The sequence below is a fragment of the Crotalus tigris genome, unplaced genomic scaffold (assembly GCF_016545835.1).
Source record: "Crotalus tigris isolate CLP2741 ecotype Arizona unplaced genomic scaffold, ASM1654583v1 scf7180000024302.2721777, whole genome shotgun sequence".
In the NCBI taxonomy this organism is placed as follows: domain Eukaryota; kingdom Metazoa; phylum Chordata; class Lepidosauria; order Squamata; family Viperidae; genus Crotalus; species Crotalus tigris.
The window spans coordinates 189344-216981 of NW_024100474.1; the positions used below are offsets into that span (position 1 = coordinate 189344).

Here is a 27638-nt window from a genome sequence, read left to right on the forward strand (position 1 = left end):
AAACATTATATATATATATATATATATATATATATATATATATATATATATATATATATATATATATATTTAGGTTTTTGCTAACAAAGAATAAAGAGAGAATGGTATAGCTATTTCGGGTTCCTTTAACCCTCATCAGCCAAACTTACTCTTCTGAGATTCGAACCTGGGCTATCTGCATGTTAGGCAGATGTTATAACCTCTAAGCCACGGGTTCTCTCCCACTTTGTTAGCTCCCAGGAGAGAGACAGGGGGAGGAGATATTTACCTTGAATGAACACCCTGTCAGCCCAGATATGGGAGAAAGAAATCTTCTTTCTTTTCTTTTCTTTTGCCTGTATCAGCTCAATCTAGAGCCATCCACAAGCAGCAGTCACTAACTGCGACATCATTTTTTTTTTACATTTTTAGGTTTTGCTAACAAAGAATAAAGAGAGAATGGTATAGCTATTTCGGGTTCCTTTAACCCTCATCAGCCAAACTTACTCTTCTGATATATATATATATATATATATATATATATATATATATATATATTTCATATCAGAAAAAAAAGAACAAGAAGGAAAAACAAAAACAAAACAGAAAAAAAGTGAAAAAAGTGCCTTTCTATTTCTAATATGCTTTATAATCTAACAATCAATCCCTCAATATCTATATCAGATTTCTTTAACCTCCTCAAAATTACAATATCCAAAACATATGAATGCATAGTTATCTGTCATGTTTCTATCCAACTATCAATCCATCTATCATCTATTAATCAATTCATTATCTATCTATCCATCTATCTATTTAATCTGTCTAATATATCCATCCATCCATTGATCCATCTCTCTCTCTCTCTGCCAGTGTTTCTCAACCTGGACCATGTTAAGGCATGTGGACTTCAACTCCCAGAATTCCACAGCCAGCAATGCTGGCTGTGGAATTCTGGGAGTTGAAGTCCACATGCCTTAACACGGTCCAGGTTGAGAAACACTGAGGGGGGGGCGGCCGCGGGGGCGGGGCGGGCAGGTTGACGCCCCTCCCCTCCCCGCCTTTGAAATGCTAAGCAGCAGGGGGCGGGGCCGCCACCTTTTGGAACCTCCCGAAACGCCCATAGGCCGCGCCCCCGAGCGGCTCCACCATCTCCCTCCCCCCCCCCGCTCGCCCTCCGATTGGTTCCCAGCCGCCGCTCGCGCTCGTGCAGCCCCGGCAGCCGCCCGGCCGAAGTCCCGCCTCCCGGGGCGCGAGCGCCGCCGCTGATAGGCGGGCCGGGCTGCCCTTCCCGGCGTCCGCGTCAACTCCGCGCCGGCCCCGCCCTTCGCCTGCCTGAGGGGAGCCTGTCAGGGCCGGCGCGGATCGCTCCGGCCGCCCGCCGCCCGCCCGCCTTGCCTGCCTTCCGCCCGAGCGGGACGGGGCCAGCGCCGCCATGGGCACCCGCGACGACGAGTACGACTATCTCTTCAAAGGTGCGCCGGGCAGGCCGCGGGGCTCGGCGGGAAGCGCGGAGCGGGCCTACTGGGAGGGGGGTCCGTGGGGGGGGGGGCTGAGGGCGAGGGTCTTTCTTCCCCCGGCCCCTCCCTGGGGCCCCCGGGCAGACCCCCCCCTCCGGAGGAATGGTGGGTGGGGTGGGGGCTGAAGGGAGGGGAGCCCTCCACCCCAAAGACCCCCCCCCCGTTTTCTGGGAGGGGTCGCCCTTGCCTCTCCTCCGCAAGGGCCGCTCGGAAACCCCCCTCCCCCCGCCGTTGTTGGGGGAGGGGTTCGGGTGAAGGCCGCCCCCTCCTCCCCGCCCCCCGCCCCTCCCCTCGGGGGGTCCCAGCGCGGTGCCCCCCCCAAGCCATCTCTTAACTCCCCCCCCCGTTTCTAAAATAACAAGAATAGAGGAGAAAAGCGCCCCGTTTCTAAAATAACAAAAACAATGGGGGAAATGCCCCCCCCAGTTTCTAAAATAACAAAAACAATGGGGGAAATGCCCCCCCCAGTTTCTAAAATAACAGAAATAATGGGGGAAATGCCCCCCCCGGTTTCTAAAATAACAGAAATAATGGGGGAAATGGCCCCCCTGTTTCTAAAATAATAGAAAAATGGGGGAAATGGCCCCCCGTTTCTAAAATAACAAAAATAATGGCGGGAAATGCCCCCCCCAGTTCCTAAAATAACAAAAACAATGGGGGAAATGCCCCCCCGGTTTCTAAAACAACAAAAATAATGGGGGAAATGGCCCCCCTGTTTCTAAAATAATAGAAATAATGGGGGAAATGCCCCCCCCAGTTTCTAAAATAACAGAAATAATGGGGGAAATGGCCCCCCTGTTTCTAAAATAATAGAAAAATGGGGGAAATGGCCCCCCGTTTCTAAAATAACAAAAATAATGGCGGGAAATGCCCCCCCAGTTCCTAAAATAACAAAAATAATGGGGGAAATGGCCCCCCCAGTTTCTAAAATAACAAATAATGGGGGAAATGGCCCCCCAGTTTCTAAAATAACAAAAACAATGGGGGGAAATGGCCCCCCGGTTTCTGAAATAACAAAAATAATGGGGGAAATGGAAGGGGCGCCATTTCAAGCCAGCCCTGCTTAAATATGGGGGGGGGGTTAGCCAGACCCTGTTCTTCCTTTGGGTTTTCCCCAAGCTGGCATCCCGAATCTGAATAATAATAATAATAATAATAATAATAATAATAATAATAATAATAGTAGTAGTAGTAGTAGTAAAGTTGGAAGGGACCTTGGAGGTCATCTAGTCCAACCCCCTGCTCGGGCAGGAAACCCTACACCATTTCGGACAAATGGCTGTCCAGTCTCTTCTTAAAAACTGCCAGTGTTGGAGCATTTATTGTGTTGGATTTGTTAGCCACCCATTTTGCCATGGGGTAATTTTGTAACTCCGGGCAGCTTACGGTGTTAAAAAGGATAAAACTGTACAGGATGCATAATGTCATTTGAATAAAATACTGTTAAAAGTATAAACTGTTAATAATGATTAGTGTTATTGAACTTGAGAAGCCGATGGGGCGCTCTTCTGAATGGATGTTTAGGAGATCCTGCCTTTGGGTTCGGCCCGAAGAAGCTGAAACCCGACTAGGATCTCTGGGAATCGGGGGGCAAGATGAATCTAACGAATTATTATTTACTTTTTATTAAATGTGTTAGCCCCCCCCACCTTGCCACAGGGTAACTCTGTAACTCTGGTGGTTTACGGTGTTAAAAAAGGATAAAACTAAAAGTATAAATTGTTAATAATTATTAGTATTATTACATTTCAGAATGATGAGTGCTTTTCTGAATGGACTTCTAGGAGGGGTTGTGTCTACTGTACTCCCCTCTGGTGAAGTGTAAAGTGAGCTCTCTCAATCCTCATTTTTTTTAAATAAGATAACCTCTATTGTCATTTTTTAGTATGAGCACACACATTAAACCTGAAATTCTGTTGCCTGCTCTCAAAAGAAAATATGTATCTACCGGTACACATACATAACACACATACGATCTATCTATCTATCTATCTATCTATCTATCTATCTATCTATCTATCTATCTATCATCTATCTACCTACCTATCATCTCTATCTCTATTTCTCTATTAATCTACCTACCTATCTATCTACCTATATATATATCTATATATCATCTCTATTTCTATCTAATCTATCTATCTATCTATCTATCTATCTATCTATCTATCTATCTATCTATCTATCTATCTATATATCTATCAATCAATCATCTATCTACCTACGTACCTATCATCTCTATCTCTATTTCTCTATTAATCTACCTACCTATCTATCTACCTATATATATATATATCATCTCTATTTCTATCTAATCTATCTATCTATCTAATCTATCTATCTATCTATCTATCTATCTATCTATCTATCATCTATCTATCTACCTACCTACCTATCATCTCTATCTCTATTTCTCTATTAATCTACCTACCTATGTATCTACCTATATATATATATCTATTTCTATCTAATCTATCTATCTATCTATCTATCTATCTATCTATATTATCTCTCTCTATTTATCTAATCTACCTACCTATCTATATCTATCATCTACCTACCTACCTACCTATCATCTCTATCTCTCTATTTCTCTATTAATCTACCTACCTACCTATCTACCTATATATATATATATCATCTCTATTTCTATCTAATCTATCTATCTATCATCTATCTATCATCTACCTACTTACCTATCATCTCTATTTCTATCTAATTTATCTATCTACCTATCTATCTACCTACCTATCTATCTATCTATCTATATTATCTCTATCTCTCTATTTCTCTATCTAATCTATCTATCTATCCATCCATCCATCATCCATCCATCCAACCAACCATCCCACCCACAAACACACCTATACCCCATACATTTCATGTTTAACCTTCTGTGTTTTGAAGGCTTTTCATATTTGGGTGGTGATACATTGCTACTTTACGATGTTGGAAGCCACTAAGAGTGGCTTGATAGGGAGATGGGTGGCATATAAATTTAATAATAATATTGGGCAATCCCTCTTCTTTAATCGGTGGAAGGGCTCGCTTCCAGAGACAGTGACTTTCCATCCCTTTTAAGAAAAAGACTGGACAGCTGTTTGTCTAGAATAGCATCAGACCTCAGCCTTGAGCGGGGGGCTGGACTAGAAGATCTCTAAGATCCCTTCCAACTCTCATTGTTCTGTATTGTTTCAGGAGTGTCTTCTCAGTCAAAAAAAATGTGGTGGATGCTTTCCGTAGGTCTTTGTCGTCCCCTTGCTTTCTTGGCGGCGGGGTGTGTGTGTGTCCTATCCCGTGATGCGTAAAAGAACAGTGCCATTGATAAGCTGTTGTGATGCTCACATGCTCGCACTGGGCCTGGCTGGGCTTAAAAGCAGAGGTGGGGTGGGAGATTGTCAGAGAAAGAAAGGTGATTATTTCCTCGCGGGCATATTTGGGGCATCTAGAGATGCAGAAACTGCCAGCGTTGGGTTGCAGTAACAATCCAATCACATTTGAGTTGCAATTAGCACCATGGAGCTGGCGTCAACTGACCCTGATCTAGAGAATATGTGGATCTCGGGCTCCTGATGTTAGGCTGTGGTTCTCAGACCTTGTTGGCATGAAGATGTAACTTAAGGTAGTAATGAAATTTAGCAAATAAAAAAACAACAACCCACAAACACTCCTACAGCCCACGCTGGGGACCTTGGAGGCCAGTGTTTTGCTGATTCCTGTGAAAGCAGTTCTGATGATGGGGAAACGGACGTTCCTGCTTGCTTTTCTTTAGAGCTGTTTAGCCAGGGGTCTTCCAACTTGGCCCTTTGATGACTTGTGGGCTTCAACTCCCAGAATTCCTCAGCCAGGCACGTGCCTGGCTGAGGAATTCTGGGAGTTGAAGCCCACAAGTCATCAAAGGGCCAAGTTGGAAGACCCCAGGTTGAAGCTGTGGAAAGTCACTGCAGAAAGCAAGTCGAAGGTGAGAACGGGCACAGAAAGTAACTCTCGGGCACGAAAGGAAAAATAAAAGCTTAGAGAGGGTGAATCTTTTTAGCCACTAAGCTTTTTTAGTGGACGCAAGAGGCATAATTTGTAGGGTAGGCTGGAATTTCTGTACGGACTGTTGCCAATGTAACGAGGGCCAGTGAGGTCTAGTGGTTAAAGCACCAGGCTAGAAACTCAGAGATGGTGAGTTCTGCTTTAGCCACGAAAGCCAGCCCAACCCACCTCACAGGATTGTGGTTGTGGGGGTGAAAAGAAGGGGAGGAAGGAGTATTTGGCGTGTTCTCCATCATTTATGAAAATTAAACAAAGGGGGATTTTTTTTAAAAAAAAAAACAGCATCTGCATTGGACATAGCAATTGATGCTTACGCTTATATTGAGGGGGTTTTCTACTCCCAGGTGTTTATTCTTATTTAACTGTCTTTACAATTTTTAATTTCTGTGTGTGTGTGTGAGAGAGAGAGAGAGAGAGAGAGATGGATGAAAGCACTGTTTAGGTTTTTTCACTGTGGTTAAACTCTTCTGTTTCACCCTAAGAGCTTCTGTTATCTTCTTGTTGTTGTTGTTAATTGCGAAGTCGTGTCCGACCCATCGCGACCCCATGGACAACGTTCCTCCAGGTCTTCCTGTCCTCTACCATCTTCTGGAGTCCATTTAAGTTCACACCTCCTGCTTCAGTGACTCCATCCAGCCATCTCATTCTCTGTCGTCCCCTTCTTCTCTTGCCCTCCATCTTTCCCAGCATTAGGCTCTTCTCCAGTGAGTCCTTCCTTCTCATCAGGTGGCCAAAGTATTTGATTGATTGGGTTGATCTCTTCTAGGACTGACAGGTTTGAACGCCTTGCAGTCCAGGGGACTCGCAGGAGTCTTCTCCAGCACCAGAGTTCAAAGGCCTCCATTCTTTGGCGCTCAGCCTTTCTTATGGTCCAACTTTCACAGCCATACATTGCCACTGGGAAAACCATGGCCTGGACTATACGCACTTTTGTTGGCAGGGTGATGTCTCTGCTTTTATTATCTTCTTAGTCCAGGTAAAGTGACTGTTTTAAGTTGTAGATATCATAAACGGTCCTCTGTGGCCTTTAGACTGGAACAATCTCCTGTGTTCTTATCAGATCTCCCAACACCAAGTAGCACAACCATCTGTATCAGGAGGCAGATGCAGAGGGGCACAAGGTAGCTCTAGGAATATTGTTAATTAGCTTCCCTTACTGTTTTCATTGACAGAATTTAGTCTAAGTAAGTAAGTGGGAGCACCTAGTACAGGGGTAGGCAACCTCGGCTCTTTTATGACTCATAGACTTCAACTCCCAGAATTCCTGAGTCAGCATAGCTCTCCCTTTCCCCTCAGTATAGCTGGCTCAGGAATTCTGGGAGCTGAAGTCCACGAGTCATAAAAGAGCCGAGGTTGCCTACCCCTGACCTAGTAGCTTCAGGAAATCTTTAAAAAAATAATAAAAAAAAGGCTAAACAAGGTTGGATCTGATTAGTATTTGGGTGGGAGACCACCAAGAAATGCAAAGCTCTCTTAACATTTGAAGCATCCTGGAAAAAGGCAGTCACAAATCACTTCTGTATTGCTGCCAAGAACATAAAATGGAATCTCCTGGCCGTCCCTAGTAATTGAGCTTGATTGAAGGAAATTTGGGATGGTGCGGAGACGTGGAATGGAAAAAGTGGCATCCAGCCATCCTGCAGGACATTCAGCTATAATTTGAAGGCTTCCTCTTAGCCACACCGTCCTCTTGTGTGCAATTTGCCAATGGTGCTCCTGCCTTCTTTCCTTCCATCCACCCATCCACCCATCCCTCCATGGCTCCTTCCTTCCTTCCTTCCTTCCTTCCTTCCTTCCTTCCTTCCTTCCTTCCTTCCTTCCTTCCTTCCTTCCTTCCTTTTCCTTCCTTCCTTCCATCCATCCCATAACAGAATGGCTCGCTCCTTCCTTCCTTCCTTTTCCTTCCTTCCTTCCTTCCTTCCTTCCTTCCTTCCTTCCTTCCTTCCTTCCTTTCATCCATCCATCCATCCCAGAATGGCTCCTTCCTTCCTTCCTTCCTTCCTTCCTTCCTTCCTTCCTTCCACCCATCCCTCCATCCCTCCATGGCTCCTTCCTTCCTTCCTTTTCCTTCCTTTTCCTTCCATCCATCCCATAACAGAATGGCTCCTTCCTTCCTTCCTTCCTTCCATCCATCCATCCATCCATCCCATAACAGAATGGCTCCTTCCTTCCTTCCTTCCTTCCTTCCTTCCTTCCTTCCTTCCTTCCTTCCTTCCTTCCTTTCATCCATCCATCCATCCATCCATCCATCCATCCCAGAATGGTCCTTCCTTCTTTCCTCCCTCCCTCCCTCCCTTTCCAGAGGGTGAATGAAGTAATACTGATGGAGCGTTGTCTTTTCCTGCCCCGGCAGTGGTGCTGATTGGAGACTCCGGCGTGGGGAAGAGTAACCTCTTATCCCGTTTCACACGGAACGAATTCAACCTGGAGAGCAAAAGCACCATCGGGGTGGAGTTTGCCACCAGAAGCATCCAGGTAGACGGGAAGACGATAAAGGCCCAGATCTGGGACACGGCAGGCCAGGAGCGCTATCGCGCCATCACCTCTGCGTAAGGCTCGGCAGGGCTCGGGGGGGGGGGCTAACGGGGGTGGGGGAGTTAAGGTCCTTACAGCTCGTCCTGAGCGCATGGCCACAATTCAGCCCCCAAATTTCCAAGGCTAAAAGCAAGACACTTAAGTGAATTTTGCCCCCATTTTACGACCTTTCTTGCCACGGTCCTTAAGCGAATCATTTAAGTAACAGGGTTTTTAAGTGCATCTCACTTTTATTTATGAGACTTATATACCACTTTAAGTGCAGGCGCTCTCTAAGCGGTGTACACCAGTAAGAAATGTATGTGTATGTGTATATATATATATATATATATATATATATATATATATATATATATATATATATATATATATATAAATCCAAATTTCTTTTTCTGACAAAGAGTTAAAGAATTAAATTGGGAGACTAAGATGGCCATTTCGAGCTCATTCTGCTCTCGTCAGTTAGCCACACCCTTTATGGGATTCGAACCTGGGCAGTTTACATGCTAGGCAGTGATTTAACCACCAAGCCACAGGCTCTCCTCCCTCTTTGCCAGCTGAGTCAAGGGAGTATATGCAGGAAGTTTTTCAGACAGATGTCTAATTGATTACACCTTGACATTTTTTAACTGCTATACTGCAGTTTTACTTTTTTACAATCTCTTTTGCCTTGCATATACTCCTGCATATACTCCCTTGACTCAGCTGGCAAAGAGGGAGGAGAGCCTGTGGCTTGGTGGTTAAATCACTGCCTAGCATGTAAACTGCCCAGGTTCGAATCCCATAAAGGGTGTGGCTAACTGACGAGAGCAGAATGAGCTCGAAATGGCCATCTTAGTCTCCCAATTTAATTCTTTAACTCTTTGTCAGAAAAAGAAATTTGGATTTGTAATGTTTCGCAGTTGCGACTTGAGCCTGCTTAACGCCCCTAGTTGGGGGCTGCAAGGCAAAAGAGATTGTAAAAAAGTAAAACTGCAGTATAGCAGTTAAAAAATGTCAAGGTGTAATCAATTAGACATCTGTCTGAAAAACTTCCTGCATATATATATATATATATATATATATATATATATATATATATATATATCCCGGAAGGATGGAAGGCTGAGTCAACCTTGAGCCGGTGAGATTTGAACCGCTGACCTGCTGAACACAGTCAGCTAAAGTGGCCTGCAGTACTTGCACCCTAACTGCTGCGCCACCTCGGCTCACTTCCCCATTGACTTTGCGGGTCAGAAGGTCACAAAAAGCGACCTGTCCTAAATCCGTGCCGCTTTCTGAGCAGTTGAAGTTTGATCACGGGACCTCAGGGACACCGCAACAGTCACAAGAGTGAAAACTGGTCCTAAGTCACTTTTTCCCAGTGCCGTTGTAGCTCTGAACCGTCACTAAACGAAGGGTTGTAAGTGGAGGATTACCAGGAGGTGCTCTTACGACGGGGGTGTCAAACTCAATTTCATTGAGGGCCGCATCAGCACTGCGGTTGCCCTCAGGGGGCCGGGCGGGTGTGGCCAGGGTGGGTGCGGCCTACTGGGTGGGCGTGGATGGAGTGGGTGTGGCCTACTGGGTGGGTGTGGTCAGCTCTACCTCGTTCGTGTCAAGGGTGCCAGTGGGGGCCTGGGCAGGAGTGGGATAGATCTGGGGGTCTCTGGCAGAAGGGGGGGGGACCGGGGCAAGTGCCAAGGCATGGTCCACTGGAGGAGCCTCACTGTTCCTCTCAGGCCATGGGGGGGGGGGCTTATGGAGCTAAGACTGAATGCGTTTCAGCAGAGATGGCCATCACAAAATTGTACATTGGCTCCCGGCTGGCTTGGGCCAGGGCCAAGGCAGCGGGGGCCGTTCCCTCACTGTTGCCAGGATGGCTTCGCGGGCCACATGAAACCACTTCGCAGGCCGCATCCAGCCCCCCGGGCCTTGTGTTTGACACGTCTGTCTTATGAGAGCTTAGGATGCCCGTTTGATGAACGCTCCTGGCTACAAGATCATAGATGGGCCCCTCGTAGTTCGTGCTGGGATCAAGAGACTGTGTGGCGTCGGGCTTTCGGTTTGCGTAATCCTCTTGGAATCCTTTCAGCTACTACCGCGGTGCTGTGGGGGCCCTTCTGGTGTATGACATTGCCAAGCACCTGACCTACGAGAACGTTGAGCGCTGGCTGAAGGAGCTGCGGGACCACGCAGACAACAATATTGTCATCATGCTGGTGGGGAACAAGAGCGATTTGCGTCACCTGAGAGCCGTGCCGACGGATGAAGCCCGCGCTTTCGCAGGTTTGGGCTGTTGACGTCTTTTTTTCTAGCCTTGATTACACAGAGCAGGGCAGGCTGCCTTCCGCAACGCGCCCGGAGACTTTGGGGGGAAGTGGAAGGGAAAGTGCCTGCCTGACAAAAGCTTTGTGCAGATTTCTGAAGGATTGCAGGGATTTTGAAGCACCCCATAAAGTCTAGACCAGGGGTAGGCAACCTTGGCTCTTTTATGACTCGTGGACTTCAACTCCCAGAATTCCTGAGCCAGCTATCCTATGCTGACTCAGGAATTCTGGGAATTGAAGTCCACGAGTCATAAAAGAGCCAAGGTTGCCTACCCTTGGTCTAGAATAAGAATATGCCCCCTAGCCAGAGATACCTCAGAAACAATGGCATCCACTGCTCAGGAGCGACTGCACCACGCTGCCCCTGGAAAACTAGGGAATTCCCCAAGCATCTTTTGGAAATCACTGGCCCGTTACTGCATTCTGAACCAGCTGCAGTGTTGGAGCGTGCCCGAGATAACCCAGAAGTAAACACAGCAAACAATGGTCTATAGTAAATGGTGGTTTATCTTACACTACCTACAATATCACACACCAGGAACAATATACATACATAACAATATACCTCCATAAACACAACGTCAAAACAGCATTCTGCACAAACAGAAAAATATCCACCATCCTTAGAAACCCCAAAGATAAAATTGACTTAGAAAATCAAGGAGTATATGAAATCCCATGCACTGTTTGTCCCAACACATACATCGGACAAACCAACAGAAGAATAAGTGCACGCATTGAAGAACATAAGAACTCAGTCAAAAAAGAGGAACCAACATCTTCCCTGGTCCAACACCTTAAAGCCACAGGACATGAAATTGACTTTAAAAATACCAGAACCATTGCCAAAAGTGAACATTTTAATAACAGAATAATCAGAGAAGCCATCGAGATAGAAAAACGCCCACACAGCATGAACAAGCGAGATGATACCTCCCGCCTACCAGCCATTTGGAAACCCGCCCTTATTGACAAACGACTCCCTAACACAAAAAATGATACCAGACCCACACTCACAAAAACCACACAGGATGTCACCACCACACATCCACGCAAAAAGCAAACCCAAAGCCACACCGATGATGAGGCACGACCACAAACCAGAAGCCAGACCACAGCTACATCATTAGCCACTTTAAACCCCTCCAATCCATACATGAAGCAAACTGACACCCTCCATGAAGGTGAGGCACGACCACGAACGCGAAGCCAAAAAATAGCAAGGCAGCCCAAAATCTTAAACCCCCCTGCAACTCAAGACTAACCTGAGCACAACCAAACAGAACACTCCCCCAGCCAATCAGAGCACAGCCAACCCCCCAGCCAATCAGAGCACAGCCACGCCCCTAACCAATCAGAACACACCTCCACCCAATCAGAACACAGCCAAGCTCCCACACAATCAGTTCATACCTCCACTGGCAGTTAAAAGGAAGAAACAGCTAAGACCACACATTGCTCCTCTAAGCACGAAGCTGAAAGCACCAGCCTGAAGATGATGAATGGGACTTCGTCGAAACGTCGCCAAGACACTTCCAATTTTACGCGGGAGAAAACCTGAACAACCAAAGACCTACATACAAACACCCGCGAAAACCTCAGAAAACATACATAACAATATACATACACACCACAGTGTGTATGTATATAGAAAGAATACAGAGAAGAACAACAAAGATGATTAGGGAACTGGAGGCTAAAGCATATAAGGAACGGCTGCTGGAATTGGGTGTGTCTAGTTTAATGAAGAGAAGGACAAGGGGGGACAGGATGGCAGTGTTCCCATATCTCAGGGGCTGCCCCAAAGAAGAGGGAGTCAAGCTATTGTCCAAAGCGCCTGAAGGCAGGACAAGAAGCAACGGATGTAAACTAATCAAGGAGAGAAGCAACCTAGAACTAAGGAGAAACTTCCTGACAGGGAGAACAATTAACCAGTGGACCACCTGCCTCCAGAAGCGGTGAATGCTCCAACACTGGAGCTTTTAAAGAAGAGATTGGACAGCCATTTGTCTGAAATCGTATAGGGTTTCCTGCCTGAGCGGGGGGTTGGACTGGATGACCTCCAAGGTCCCTCTCAACTACTATTACTACTACTACTACTACTACTACTACTACTTCTACTTCTTCTTCTTCTTCTTCTTCTTCTTCTTCTTCTTCTTCTTCTTCTTCTTCTTCTTCTTCTTCTTCTTCTTCTTCTTCTTCTTCTTCTTCTTCGCAAACGGAAGAGAACGCAGCAGCGGAGCCTTCCTTTTATACAGAGGCTCTTAAAGAGACACAGACCCTGCTGGCTCTTAAAGGGACATAGACCCTTGCTGAGTCATTCCTATCATTCCATCATACATCTTACCTTACATAAGCTGGTTAGCTATTAAATCATTACCTTGACATGTAGCTTCAAAGTGGTCTCCCAGGGCAGCCCCGTGTATAGTATAGCATCGTAGCAGTCCACATGCACAAGGCAACTAAGCTACGAATGATCATGAGAAGAGACTCTTAAGCAGGAGGTTGGAGAAGCTAAAGGCACCAGTGCTCTTGAGCATAAACAAAATACTGTTTTGAACTTGCCAAGCCTTAATATATCTTAGAATTATTACATTTTTGCGTTGACCCTTGTCGGGAGACAGTAATCCCATTCTGCAATCCCTCACAGTTAAGTGGGTGAGACACTCTTGCCTCAGGTCCAGCCTTGATCTTTACACCACAGTGGTTGAGACTTACTATAATTGTAGTTTAAGTTACTAGTTTGGGGCAGAGTGTGGAAAGCTGATTGCAGTATCAAATTGCATGAACCCCATGGGCTGAAATGGGGTGGGGTTTATGGATTTTTATGTTATAGAATAGAGTAGAATAGAATTAGAGCAGAATAGAATAGAATAGAGAATAGAGCAGAATTAGAACAGAATAGAGTACAGTAGAATAGAATAGAATTAGAATAGAGAATAGAGCAGAATTAGAATAGAATACAGTGGAATAGAATAGAATATAGAATAGAATAGAATAGAGCAGAATAGAGTAAAATAGAAGAGAGCAGAGTAGAATAGAATAATGAATAGAATATACAATAGAATTAGAGCAGAAGAGAATAGATTATAGAATAGAATTAAAGCAGAATAGAATAGAATATAGAATAGAAGAGAACAGTATTAAAATAGAATAGAATAATGAATAGAATAGAGTAGAATATAGAATAGAATTAGAGCAGAAGAGAATAGAGAATAGAGCAGAATTAGAATAGAATACAGTGGAATAGAATAGAATAGAGCAGAGCAGAATAGAGCAGAATAGAGTAAAATAGAAGAGAGAGTAGAATAGAACAGAATAATGAATAGAATAGAATATACAATAGAATTAGAGCAGAAGAGAATAGAATATAGAATAGAAGATAATAGTATTAGAATAGAATAGAATAATGAATAGAATAAAGTAGAGTAGAATATAGAATAGAATTAGAGCAGAATAGAATAGAATAATGTAGAATAGAATTAGAATAGAGCAGAATAGAATAGAATACAGTAGAACAGAATAGAATAAAATAGAATAATGAATAGAATAAAATAGAGCAGAGCAGAAAGGGACCTTGGAGGTCTTCTAGTCCAGCCCCCTGCTCAAGCAGGAGAACCTATACCAGACAGGGGATTATTGCAAGCCACCTCTATGTGAGCTGGGCAGCCATGTTTAATAAATAAATAAAATCTCTGGTTCCAGTTTGACTTGAGGAAACTTTGATTCTGCTTCACGTTAGTTGGCAAAACTAAGCCAGTTTGAAAACATAACGAAACTTCGTTTCCTTGTTCATAGTGAAAGCTAGCTACAAACATCCATTTTGGAGGCAACAGCGACTCTCCTTCATGTAAAGCCGAAGAAATAGAGCTGTCTGATCCTCTCCAGGGTTGGAAGAGAGGCACGGGGCTAGCTAGAGCAGTGGTTCTCAACCTTTTTAATGCCGTGACCCCCCCCCCTCAACCGGTCATAAGTCGAGGACTACTGAACCGGTCGTAAGTCGAGGACTACTCAACTGGTGCGGCCCCGTTTGCAGAATGGGACTTTTGGCGGGCTCAGCAGGGCAGAGACAGCCTGGACCATTCCTATTGGCTCTGGAAAGCGAATAGAATTAGACTCTATTCAAGAGAGTCTCTTCTATGGGCTTTCAAAAGCCAATAGAATAAAAGGGAGTAGCACAGCTAAGGAAAAGGGGAAAAACTGGCGGACTACATTGTTTGGCGACCCCCGTGAAATGGTCGTTCGACCCCAAATGGGGTCCCGACCCACAGGTTGAGAACCACTGGGCTAGAGGCTGACCCCGGCTGGTTATGCTGGCTATGTGTAACCCAGATCGGTTATTCACCTTCCGGTCAGTGAACTAATCTTTTAGGGCAGTGTTTCCCAAACTTGACAATTTTAAGGCATGTGGACTTCAACTCCCAGAATTCCACAGCCAGCGTTGCTGGCTGTGGAATTCTGGGAGTTGAAGTCCTCATGCCTTAAAATTGTCAAGTTTGGGAAACACTCTTTTAGGGGGAAGTAGTCCTTAAGATTGAAACGGTATTTTTTTCCCCTCTCTTCGCCTTGCAGAAAAGAACAACCTCTCCTTCATTGAAACTTCGGCACTTGACTCAACAAACGTCGAAGAAGCCTTCAAGAACATCCTGACAGGTAAAGGAACCTAAACTCACCTCCCCTTGAAGGGCGGGCGCTGTCCCACGTGGCTGCAAGGGTTTGGATTTTGCAATTGTGCACCGCGGTGGTGCCGTGGTTAGAACGCAGTACTGCAGGCTACTTGTGTTGACCGCCAGCACTTCGGCAGTTCGATCCTGACCAGGCTGCAGGTCGACTCGTCCTTCCGTCCTTCCGAGGTCGGTAAAACGAGGACCCAGATTGCCGGGGGGGGGGGCTCATAGGCTGACTCTGTAAACCACTTAGAGAGGGCTGTGAAGCGGTATATAAGTCTAAGCCAGCGGTTCTCAACCTGTGGGTCGGGACCCCATTTGGGGTCGAACGACCATTTCACGGGGGTCGCCAAACAACGCAGTCCGCCATTTTCCCCCCCTTTTCCTTATTTATTTATTTATTTATTTATTTATTAGAGTTATATACCACTTTAAGTGCAAGCACTCTCTAAGCGGTGTACACCAGTAAGCAATGTATATATATATATATATATTTTATATTGCCCCCAACAATCTGGGTCCTTAGCTGTGCTACTCCCTTTTACTCTATTGGCTTTTGAAAGCCAATAGAATAGACTCTCTTGAATAGAGTCTAATTCTATTGGCTTTCGAAAGCCAATAGGAATTGTCCAGGCTGTCTCTGCCCTGCTGAGCCCGCCAAAAGTCCCATTCTGCAAACGGGGCTGCACCAGTTGAGTAGTCCTCGACTTACGACCGGTTGAGTAGTCCTCGACTTACGACCGGTTGGGGGGTCGCGGCATTAAAAAGGTTGAGAACCACTGTTCTATTGGCTTTTGAAAGCCAATAGAATAGACTCTATTCAAGAGACTCTATTCTATTGGCGTTCGAAAGCCAATAGAATCTATTGGCTTTCGAAAGCCAATAGAATGGACTCTGTTGAATAGAGTCTAATTCTATTGGCTTTCGAAAGCCAATAGGAATGACCCAGGCTGTCTCTGCCCTGCTGAGCCCGTCAAAAGCCCCAGTCTCCAAATGGTGCTGCACGTTTTCTCCAGCTCAGGCGAGCTTTCTGGACGTTTCCATCCCTCGCTGCTGAGCAACTAAATGTAAGTCAAAGAGGGCCAGGGGTGGGAGGTGGGAGGCCGGCGGGCGCAGGGAGGGTTGCTGGCGCGCGTGGGGCCCAGCGGGTGCCTTACCTCCCTTGGGCTGGGCCAGCCGGTGGTCGTGGTCGCCCTGCGCCTCGCTGTGGCAAATCTAGAAGGACGCGAGACGGAGAGCAGAGGAGGGGGGGGGAGAGGTTCGACTTCCACGGGAATGGAAAGACGTAAAATTGCCTCTTTCTTTAATTGCACGCTTCTTCCCTCTCCCCCCCCCGCCCGTTTTGGGATTAAAAACAGATCGATTCGATGGTACACAGATTAACGTACTCTTTCCACGCAGGTTCACATATTTTGTTGCATTTGAAGCAACAATTCTGGGAGTTGAAGTCCACATGCCTTAAAATGGTCAAGGTTGAGAAACACTGCTTCGAATCTCTCTCCCTCTCCCCCCCCTCCCTCTCTCTCTCTCTGTCTCGCGCAGCCCACCAGAGTCCTCTTCTCCTCACCCACCCGCGGTAGCTATTTCTTTAGCCCAGTGGTTCTCAACCTTTTTAATGCCATGACCCCCCAACCGGTCGTAAGTTTGCAGAATGGGACTTTTGGCGGGCTCAGCAGGGCAGAGACAGCCTGGACCATTCCTATTGGCTTTGGAAAGCCAATCGAATTAGACTCTATTCAAGAGAGCCTCTTCTGTTGGTGTTCAAAAGCCAATAGAATAAAAGGGAGCAGCACAGCCAAGGAAAAGGGAGGGGAAAATGGTGGTTTCTAGGATGGGTCTTATCACGATGGTGCTGCCCGATGGAAACTGGAATGGCCTCCACCCCTCCTGTGTGTTCTTGCCAAAGCTAGCCTCGTCACATCTTGTATACGGTTTCTCTCTTCCGTTGGATAAAATACGATTCACACCAAAGTTTAGCATTAGCTCCTGGTCTAACTGAAGGGCAGGTAGAAAGCTGCACACCGAAGGACAGAATTCATTTGCCATGCTAAATTTGCAGAAACAAAATTAACCCTCCGTTTAGTACAGGGGTAGGCAACCTTGACTCCTTGGCTCAGGAATTCTGGGAGTTGAAGTCCACGGGTCATAAAAGAGCCAAGGTTGCCTACCCCTGGTTTAATATGATGGGAGAAAGAGGAGAAGGTGTGTTAAATCCAAGTGGAACATCAAGCACGTGTAAAGTGGAGAACGGGCCTTGACCATTCATACAGATACGACCATTCCTTTAGTGACCATTCAACATGACAACGGTGTTCAAAAAGGGACTTGCGACCGGTCCTCGGGCTTACGACTGTGGCAGCATCCCTGTGGCCACGTAACTGTGATTCAACTGTGTGGCAACTGTTCTTGTTGTTGGGGATCTCCCGTAACTGTCCCAGTTTCTTGGGAAAATGAACTGCCCATCCCTGGAGTAGGGGGAACGAGGGGCCTTGGGTTAGTACTGCTTCCTGTACACAGATGTTGAGGCAGATGTGGTGGGAACCTGGGGTGTTGGGCCCATCATAGGAAAGTAGAGTCAGTATCAGAAACCAATTCCACCTTCGCTAGAAGCCTATGGAGAGTCTCCATCATCCAAGCTAACAACAACAACAATAATAATAATAAAGTTGGAAGGGAACTTGGAGGTCATCCAGTCCAACCCCCCGCTCAGGCAGGAAACCCTATACGATTTCAGACAAATGGCTGTCCAATCTCTTCTTAAAAAGCTCCAGTGTTGGAGCATTCACAGCTTCTGGAGGCAGGTAGTTCCACTGGTTAATTGTTCTCACTGTCAGGAAGTTTCTCCTTAGTTCTAGGTTGCTTCTCTCCTTGATTATTTTCCATCCGTTGCTCCTTGTCCTGCCTTCAGGCGCTTTGGAGAATAGCTTGACTCTCTCTTCTTTGGGGCAGCCCCTGAGATATTGGAACACTGCTATCATGTTCCCCCTCGTCCTTCTCTTCGTTAGACTAGACATCCCCAATTCCAGCAGCTTTTCCTTATATGTTTTAGTCTCCAGTCCCCTATGGTTGTCCCAAAGGTGATTTTTTCACCTTTGAGACAACTGGACTTGTTCAGTTCAAAGTCCAACAACTGGACTTTGTTGTTCTTCCTTGAAGACGTTTCGCTTCTCACCCCAGAAGCTTCTTCAGCTCTGACTGGATGGTGGGGAACGGAAGGATTTGTATTCCTTGCAGAGAGCCGGTCATTTGCATCCTTTCAAAGTGTAGTTGAGCACACTTGGACCCTAAATGGCTCAAAGACTCTCTAGTCTTGTTGTTGTTAGTTGCGAAGTCGTGTCTGACCCATCGCGGCCCCATGGATGATGTTCCTCCCGTCCTCTACCATCTTCTGGAGTCCATTTAAGTTCACGCCTCCTGCTTCAGGGACTCCATCCAGCCACCTCATTCTCTGTCGTCCCCTTCTTCTCTTGCCCTCCATCTTTCCCAGCATTAGCCCTCTCCAGTGAGTCCTTCCTTCTCATTAGGTGGCCAAAGTATTTGGGTTTCAACTTCAGGATCTGGCCTTCTAAAGAGCAGTCGGGGTTGATCTCCTCTAGGACAAATGACCAGCAGTCTGCAAGGAGTATAAATCCTTCCATTATTCCCCACCATCCGGTCAGAGCTGAAGAAGCTTCTGGGATGAGAAGCGAAACGTCTTCAAGGAAAAACCAGAAAGTCCAGCTGCCTCCTGAAAAAAAAAAAAAAAAAGGACCTTTAGGACAGTTCCACCTTCCTGCTGGCCCAGCCTTCAGCCTTAATCCCAGGTAAGCAGATGCTCAGGGGCCAGGGCTTCCACCTGTTGTTGGGTGGGCCCAAATGGTGGCGTTCCCTTCTCAGAAGGAAATCCCCCTCGGGAGCACCAAACCCGGGGCGGGGAGCTGGGGTGGCAGTTAATAATAATAATAATAATAATAATAATAATAATAATAATAATAATAACAACAACAATGGAGGAAATACCATAAAGGCAATCAACACTTGGGCAATCCCAGTCATTAGGTACACAGCTGGAATAGTGGACTGGACTCAAGCAGAACTAAAAGCAATGGATAGGCAGACCAGAAAAATAATGACAAGGAATCATGCCCTTCATCCACGCAGTGACATTGATAGACTTTATCTACCAAGGCAAATAGGTGGGCGTGGAATGCTACAAGTCCATCAGATGGTTGAAGAAGAAAAAATGGCTTTGGAAGAATATCTGAAGAACAATGATGAAGATGCACTGAAATTAGTATATCAGGAAGGTTTACTAACTACTGGAGAGACCAAAGTGGCCTACAAGAAAGACCCAATGAAGAACAGAATAGAGGCATGGGAAGACAAAGCACTACATGGCCAATACATGAAAAAAATAGCTGGGAAAGCAGATAATAAAAAAACCTGGCAATGGCTAAGAGCAGGAAAATTGAAGAAAGAGACCGAGGGACTAATTCTGGCTGCACAAGACCAAGCCTTAAGGACAAATGCATACAAAGTCAAAATTGAGAAGACAGCAACAGACAGTAAGTGCCGCCTATGCAAAGAAGCTGAAGAAACAGTGGACCACTTGGTAAGCTGTTGCAAGAAGATTGCACAGACTGATTACAAGCAGCGGCATGACAAAGTAGCAACAATGGTGCATTGGAAGATCTGCAAAAAATATCATTTGCCTGTAAGCAAAAACTGGTGGGATCATAAAATAGAGAAAGTCATAGAAAATGATAAAATTAAACTGCTATGGGACTTCAGAATTCAAACCGACAAGCACCTGCAACATAACACCCCAGACTTAACAATTGTCGATAAGAAAGACAAAAAAGTCTGGATAGTGGACGTGGCAGTGCCTGGAGATAGCAGAATAGAATAGAAAGAACTGGAGAAAATAACAAAATACAAAGACCTACAAATAGAAATAGAAAGACTGTGGCAAAAGCAAGCAAGGGTAGTACCAATAGTCATAGGCTCCTTGGGTGCAATCCCAAAACAACTGGAGCACCACTTGAACACCATTGGCATTGACAAATTCGCTATTAGTCAATTGCAAAAGGCGGCCTTATTAGGAACATCCACATCTGCCTATCCCAGGTCCTGGGTAAGGACTCGATAGGTAGACAAAATGCCAAATCCAGTCTGAACATCTGGCTGACTGTGCGATGATCCATAATAATAATAATAATAATAAAGTTGGAAGTGACCTTGGAGGTCATCTAGTCCAACCGCCTGCTCAGGCAGAAAACCCTACACCATTTCGGACAAATGGCTGTCCGGTCTCTTCTTAAAAACTTCCAGTGTGGGAGCATTTACTGCTTCTGGAGGCAGGTGGTTCCTCTGGCTAATTGTTCTCACTGTCAGGAAGTTTCTCCTTAGTTCCAGGTTGCTTCTCTCCTTGATCAGTTTCCATCCGTTGCTTCTCGTCCTGCCTTCAGGCGCTTTGGAGAATAGCTTGACTCCCTCTTCTTTGGGGCAGCCCCTGAGATATTGGAGCACTGCTATCCTGTCCCCCCTCGTCCTTCTCTTCGTTAAACTAGACATGCCCAATGCCTGCAACATATATTTCATATGTATTAGTCTCCTTTTAATTTCCCAGTTTTTACAGGCTCATTTTAATGCTAATATTTGGAGCGGTTTGTAACAATAATAATAATAATAAAGTTGGAAGAGATCTTGGAGGTCATCTAGTCTAACCCCCTGCTCAGGCAGGAAACCCTACACCATTTCGGACAAATGGCTGTCCAGTCTCTTCTTAGAAACTTCCAGTGTTGGAGCATTCACCACTTCTGGAGGCAGGTAGTTCCACTGGTTAATTGTTCTCACTGTCAGGAAGTTTCTCCTTAGTTCTAGGTTGATTCTCTCCTTGATGAGTTTCCATCCGTTGCTTCCTGTCCTGCCTTCAGGCGCTTTGGAGAATAGCTTGATTCCCCCCCCCCCAGTGGCTTTCAGAGGCACCTGTGCTGGAGGTAAACACCTGTTCGGTCCCGTGGTTGAAGCTGTGGACTCCAGGGAGCCAAGAGTTGTGTGCTGCGGCAACATGGCTGTTTTGGCCGTGTGTTTCCTCCCGAGGCTGAGAATCCTGGAAGACTCTAATCTGCCCCCTTAGCAACTGTGAACGGTGCAGCTTTCGGTCTCCCTGCTCAGAGTCTCCTCTCGCGATCGTTCGTAGCTTAGCTTGCCTTGTGCATGTGGACTGTTACAGTGCACTGTACATGGGACTGCCCTGGGAGACCACTTGGAAGCTTTAGCCAGCCCAGAATGGCAGACATTTCCAGAAGGTGCTTGTGGTGAATGCACTAACACTAGAAGTTTTTAAGAAGAGACTGGACAGCCATTTGTCCAAAATGGTATAAGACAGTGTTTCTCACTTGACAATTTTAAGGCATGTGGACTTCAACTCCCAGAATTCCACAGCCAGCAATGCTGGCTGTGGAATTCTGGGAGTTGAAGTCCACATGCCTTAAAATTGTCAAGGTTGAGAAATCATGGTATAGGGTTTTCTGCCTGAGCAGGGGGTTGGACTAGATGACCTCCAAGGTCCCTTCCAACTTAGTAGTAGTAGTAGTAGTAGTAGTAGTAGTAGTAGTAGTAGTAGTAGTAATGGCAGTGACCTTGACAGACTTTATCTACCAAGGCAAATAGGTGGGCGTGGAATGCTACAAGTACATCAGATGGTTGAAGAAGAAAAAATGGCTTTGGAAGAATATCTGAAGGACAATGATGAAGACGCACTGAAATTAGTATATCAAAGTGGCCTACAAGAAAGACCAAATGAAGAACAGAATAGAGGCATGGGAAGACAAAGCACTACATGGCCAATACATGAAAAAAATAGCTGGGAAAGCAGATAATAAGAAGACCTGGCAATGGCTAAGAGCAGGAAAATTGAAGAAAGAGACCGAGGGCCTAATTCTGGCTGCACAAGACCAAGCCTTAAGGACAAATGCATACAAAGTCAAAATTGAGAAGACAGCAACAGACAGTAAATGCCGCCTATGCAAAGAAGCTGAAGAAACAGTGGACCACTTGGTAAGCTGTTGCAAGAAGATTGCACAAACTGATTACAAGCAGCGGCATGACAAAGTAGCAACAAGGGTGCATTGGAAGATCTGCAAAAAATATCATTTGCCTGTAAGCAAAAAATGGTGGGATCATAAAATAGAGAAAGTCATAGAAAATGATAAAATTAAACTGCTCTGGGACTTCAGAATTCAAACAGACAAGCACCTGCAACATAACACCCCAGACTTAACAATTGTCGATAATAAAGACAAAAAAGTCTGGATAGTGGATGTGGCAGTGCCTGGAGATAGCAGAATAGAAGAGAAAGAACTGGAGAAGATAACAAAATACAAAGACCTACAAATAGAAATCGAAAGACTGTGGCAAAAGCAAGCAAGGGTAGTACCAATAGTCATAGGCTCCTTGGGTGCAATCCCAAAACAACTGGAGCACCACTTGAACACCATTGGCATTGACAAATTCGCTATTAGTCAATTGCAAAAGGCGGCCTTCTTAAGGACCATCCACATCGCCTATCCCAGTCCTGGGTAAGGCATCGATAGGTTAGAAAAATGCCAAATCCAGTCTGAACACTGTCTGACTGTGCGTGATCCCTAATACATAATAATTAAAATTAAAAAAAAATAAAAAGTTTTTCTGGAAGTGACCTTTGGAGGTCATCTAGTCCAACCGCCTGCTCAGGCAGAAAAACCTACACCATTTTCGGACAATGGCTGTCGCGGTCTCTCTTCTTAAACTTTCAGTGTGGTAGCATTTACTGCTTCTGGAGCAGGTGTTCTCTGAGCTAATTGTTCTCACTGTCCGAGTTTTCTCCTTATTCCGGTTGCTTCTCTCCTTGATCAGTTTCCATCCGTTGCTTCTCGTCCTCCTTCAGGCGCTTTGGAGACTAGCTTGACTCCCCTTCTTTGGGGCAGCCCCCTAGATTTGGAGCACTGCCTATCCCTGTCCCCCTCGTCCTTCTCTTCGTTAAACTGAGACATGCCATGCTTCAACATATATTTCATCTGTATTAGTCTCCTTTAATTTCCCAGTTTTTACAGGCTCATTTTAATGGCTAATATTTTTGGAGCGGTTTGTACGATAATAATAATAATAAGTTGGAAGAGATCTTGGAGGTCATCTAGTCTAAAACCCCTGCTCAGGCAGGAAACCCTACCGCATTTCGACAATGGCTGTCCAGTCTCTTCTTATAAACTTCAGTGTTGGAGCATTCACGCACTTCTGGAGGCAGGGAGTTCCAACTGTTAATTGTTCTCACTGTCAGGAGTTTTCCCTTAGTTCTAGGTTGATTCTCTCCCTTGTAGTTTCCACCGTTCTTCCGGTCCTGGCCTGGTCAGCGCTTTTGGAGAATAGCTTGTTCCCCCCCCCCCAGTCTTTCAGGGCACCTGTGCTGTAGGTAAACACCTTGTTCGGGTCCCTGGTTGAAGCTTTGGACTCCAGGAGCAAGAGTTTGTGTGCTGCGGCAACCATGGCTTTTTGGCCTTGTTGTATCCTCCCGAGGCTGGATGATCCTGGAAGACTCTACTGCCCCCCTTAGCACTGTGGACGGGTGCAGCTTTTCGGTCTCCCTGCTCATAGTCTCCCTCTCGCGATGCGTTCCGTAGCTTAGCTTGCCTTGTGCATGTGGACTGTTTACGTGCACTGGTACATGGAACTGCCTGGGAGACCACTTGGACTATTAGCCAGCCCGAATGGCAGACATTTTCCTAGAAGGTGATTGTGGTAATCACTAACAACTAGAATTTTTAAGAGAGACTTGGACAGCCATTGTCCCACAATGGTATAGGACAGTGTTTCTCAGCTTGACATTTTTAAGGCATATGGACTTCACTCCCAGAATTCCCACAGCCAGCATGCTGGCTGTGGAATTCTGGAGTTTGAAGTCCCATGCTTAAAATGTCAATGTTGAGAAATCATGGTATAGGGTTTTTCCTCCTGAGCAGGGGTTGGACTAGATGACCTCAGGTCCCTTTTCCAACTTAGTAGTAGTAGTAGTAGCGTAGTAGTAGTATAGTAGTAGTAGTAATGGCAAGTGACCTGCAGACTTTTCTCCAAGGCAAATAGTGGGGCGTGGAATGCTACAATTACATCGATGGTTGAAGAAGAAACATGGCTTGGCAAAATATCTGAAGGACATGATGAAGACGCGCTGAAATTAGTATTCAAGTGGCCTACCAGAACGACCAAATGAAGAAACAGAATAGAGTCATGGAAGACAAAGACTACATTGGCCAATACGTGAAAAAATATCTGAAAGCAGATATAAGAAGACCTGGCAGGCTTAAGAGCAGGAAAATTGAAGAAGAGACCCGAGGACTAATTCTGTCTGCAGAGACAAGCCTTAGGCAAATCATACAAGTCAAAAGTGAGAAGCGAGCAACGACAGTAAGTGTCGCCTATGCAACGAGCTGAAGAAACATGGACCACCTGGTAACTGCGGCAAGAAGATCATCCAGCATGACTACAAGCACGGCATGACAAAGTAGCAACAATGGGCATTGAAGATCTGCAAAAATCATTTGCCTGTAAGCAAAACTGGTGGGGGATCATAAAATAGAGAAAGTCATAAAAATGATAAAATTAAAAACTGCTCTGAGGACTTCAGAATTCAAACAGACAGCACCTGCCAAAATAACTCCACAGACTTAACAATTGTCGATTAATAAAGACAAAAAAGTCTGGTATAGTGGACGTGGCAGTGCCTGGAGGACAGCAGGATAGAATAGAAAAGAACTGGAGAAGATAACAAAATACAAAGACCTACAAATAGAAATAGAAAGACTGTGGCAAAAAGCAAGCAAACATCCACATCTGCCTATCCCAGGTCCTGGGTGAGGACTCGATAGGTAGACAAAATGCCAAATCCAGTCTGAACATCTGGCTGACTGTGCGATGATCAATAATAATAATAATAATAATAATAATAATAATAATAAGTTGGAAGGGACCTTGGAGGTCATCTGGTCCAACCCCTTGCTCAGGCAGGAAACCCTTGGCCATTTCGGACAAATGTCCATCCAGTCTCTTATTATTATTGTTGTTGCTGCTGCTGCTGATGATGATGATTTTTCATAACAATTCCCAAGCCAATAAAGGACATTAGCTCCTGGGTCCCAGCAAATGCTGAGTGGACGACTCCGTCTTGCAACATGCTGGATCCAGCTGTTTTTTTCCCCCCCTTTAACCTGGGACTGTGTGATCCCAGACGGCGGTGTTATGGGGTGAATCACCCTCACTGTGGCATGTTCCCCAGTTGCTTATGGGTGGTGGTGATGGGGGACACCTAAGAAATGTATCCTCACCAGACTCTCCCCCCCCCTCCCGTCTCCTTTGCAGAGATTTATCGCATTGTGTCCCAGAAGCAGATTGCAGACCGGTCTGCCCACGACGAGTCTCCAGGGAACAACGTGGTGGACATCAGCGTGCCTCCCACCACCGACGGACAGAAATCCAGTAAACTCCAGTGCTGCCAGAACCTGTGACCTCCTTCGGCCGTTGCTGCCCGTCCTCCTCCTCCTCTTCCTCCTCCTCGCTCTGCCCTTCAGCCGGAGACACACGTGCGCACTTCCTGGGCCCCGCCCTCTTTCCTCCCTTCCGTTTTAGGGCGTCCTCAAAGGGCTGACCTGCCCTTCCCTGAGACTGGGGGTGAATGTAATGCTGGGGGAGAGGGGAGGGGGGGTCTTCGAAATGCCACATCGAGCCTGGCAACGTTTTCTCGTGTGTGCGGGCGTGCTCACGCGTGCCTCACGTAGAAGAACGGAAAGGATGCGTGCTTAAGGGAGCGTTGTGCGGGCTTTATTTTATTTTATTTTATTTTGGGGGGAGGGGGGGAGATTGCCATTCAGACTGCTTTGCAGGGACGAAAGAACTCTCAAGCCAAGGAAACCACTTTGCGGGCGGCCTTGTGTCTCGTTGGCGTGTGCAAACCCCTGCACACTCACACCTGGAAACGCATTGCTGGCGCTGCCACCCGGTCACTTTCCCCCTCTCTCTTTGGCCCTCTTTCCGGTCTCGTGCAAGTGGGTTTGGGGGGGGGGTGTAGCTTTCCTCATTTTCTCTCTCCTCTCCCCCCCTGCTTCCACTTTGGGACAGTGAAGTGTGTCTGTGCGTGCTGATCTGGGCCTTCACGCCAGCCGCCACCAGAGCCTTGCGCGCCCCCCCCCTGAGAACTGGCTCCGATTGGTCACTCTGGCATGACACTAAGCAATTTAATACAGGAAGGGCCAGCTGACCCAGGCTTCCTTGGGTCCCTTTTCGCCGTAGGAATGCTTCCTCCTGTGTCTCTGAGATTCCATCCCTGCATGTCGCTTTCGTCTCCTCCAGCTAGTCCCTACCTCTCTCCCCCTCGCCGTCGGATTGAGTGTGTGAAGCAATATTTTTCATGCCCTGTACATCACTTGCACTGGCCAAGGTGGTTCGGAGGAATCGTGGTAGAGAAGCAAATACTTGATAGCTCCCTTCTTTTTTTAATGATAGTTGAGCATCTTAGATTTTGGTATTAGCGTCCTTTGCTGCTTATTTCTTATCACCCTAATATTCTCTCTCTCTCTCTCTCTCTCTCTCTCTCTCTCTCTCTCTCTCTCTCTCTCTCTCTCTCTCTCTCTCTCTCTCTCTCTCTCTCTCTCTCTCTCTCGGTCTTTCTCTGTCTCTCTCTGTGTGTTTCTCTCTCCCTCTCTCTGTCTGTCTCTCTGTCTCTGTCTCTGTCTCTCTCTCTCTCTGTCTCTCTCTGTGTGTGTGTGTGTCTGTCTCTGTGTGTCTCTCTGTCTCCCTCTCTTTCTCTGTGTGTCTGTCTCTGTCTCTCTCTCTCCCTCTCTCTGTCTGTCTCTCTGCCTCTTCTCTCTCTCTGTCTGCTGTCTCTGTCTGTCTCTCTGTCTCTGTGTGTGTCTCTCTCTGTGTCTCTCTCTGTCTGCCTGTCTCTCTCTGTGTGTCTGTCTCTCTCTCTCTCCCCCTCTCTCTGTCTCTCTCTCTGTCTGTCTCTGTCTGTCTCTCTATCTGTGTGTGTCTCTGTCTCTGTGCGTCTCTCTGTCTGCCCCTCTCTCTGTGTGTGTCTGTCTCTGTCTCTCTCTGTCTGTCTCTCTCTCTGTGTCTGTCTCTCTGTGTGTGAGTGTGTGTCTCTGTCTCTGTGTGTCTCTCTCTGTCTGCCTGTCTCTGTCTCTCTCTCTGTGTCTCTGTCTCTCTCCCTCTCTCTGTGTCTCTCTGTCTCTGTCTGTCTGTCTCTGTCTCTCTCTGTGTGTCTCTGTCTCTCTCCCTCTCTGTCTGTCTCTCTGCCTCTTCTCTGTCTGTCTGTCTGTCTCTGTCTCTATCTGTCTCTCTCTCTCTCTCATCTTCCTCCCCTGAGGATTTAGGTTCCCCCCCCCCAAAATGTGTTTAGTGCACTGAAAATCTAACATCGGGCAAGGTAAAACATTGTGTACCCCTAATTCGACTATTTGCTGGGAAACCATCATTCGCAAGAAAGGATCTTGATTCCACCAAACTTGATACGGTGGTTATTATTGTTGTTGTTGTCGTTTTTGGCTGCTTGGCTTTTGAAGGCAGGATGAAAACAGCCG

The 27638-nt window shown here is 46.2% G+C and overlaps 1 protein-coding gene across 3 annotated transcripts; it reads left to right on the forward strand.

The window, feature by feature from the left end:
- Nucleotides 1-1278: 1278 nt before the first annotated feature.
- RAB11B (RAB11B, member RAS oncogene family) lies at nt 1279-26694 on the forward strand. Of its 3 annotated transcripts, none has more exons than XM_039324536.1 (6): nt 1279-1454; nt 7894-8089; nt 10150-10343; nt 14957-15037; nt 15983-16118; nt 25423-25562. In XM_039324536.1, exons 1-5 carry the CDS (start codon nt 1415-1417, stop codon nt 16114-16116), a joined length of 645 nt encoding a protein of 214 aa, XP_039180470.1. In that variant the 5' UTR covers nt 1279-1414; the 3' UTR covers nt 16117-16118; nt 25423-25562. The 3 variants fall into 3 exon arrangements, with proteins under 3 accessions (XP_039180470.1, XP_039180471.1, XP_039180469.1); XM_039324537.1 differs by having other exon boundaries at nt 15990-16118; XM_039324535.1 differs by lacking the exon at nt 15983-16118 and having other exon boundaries at nt 1284-1454; nt 25423-26694.
- The last annotated feature ends 944 nt before the right edge of the window (nt 26695-27638 follow it).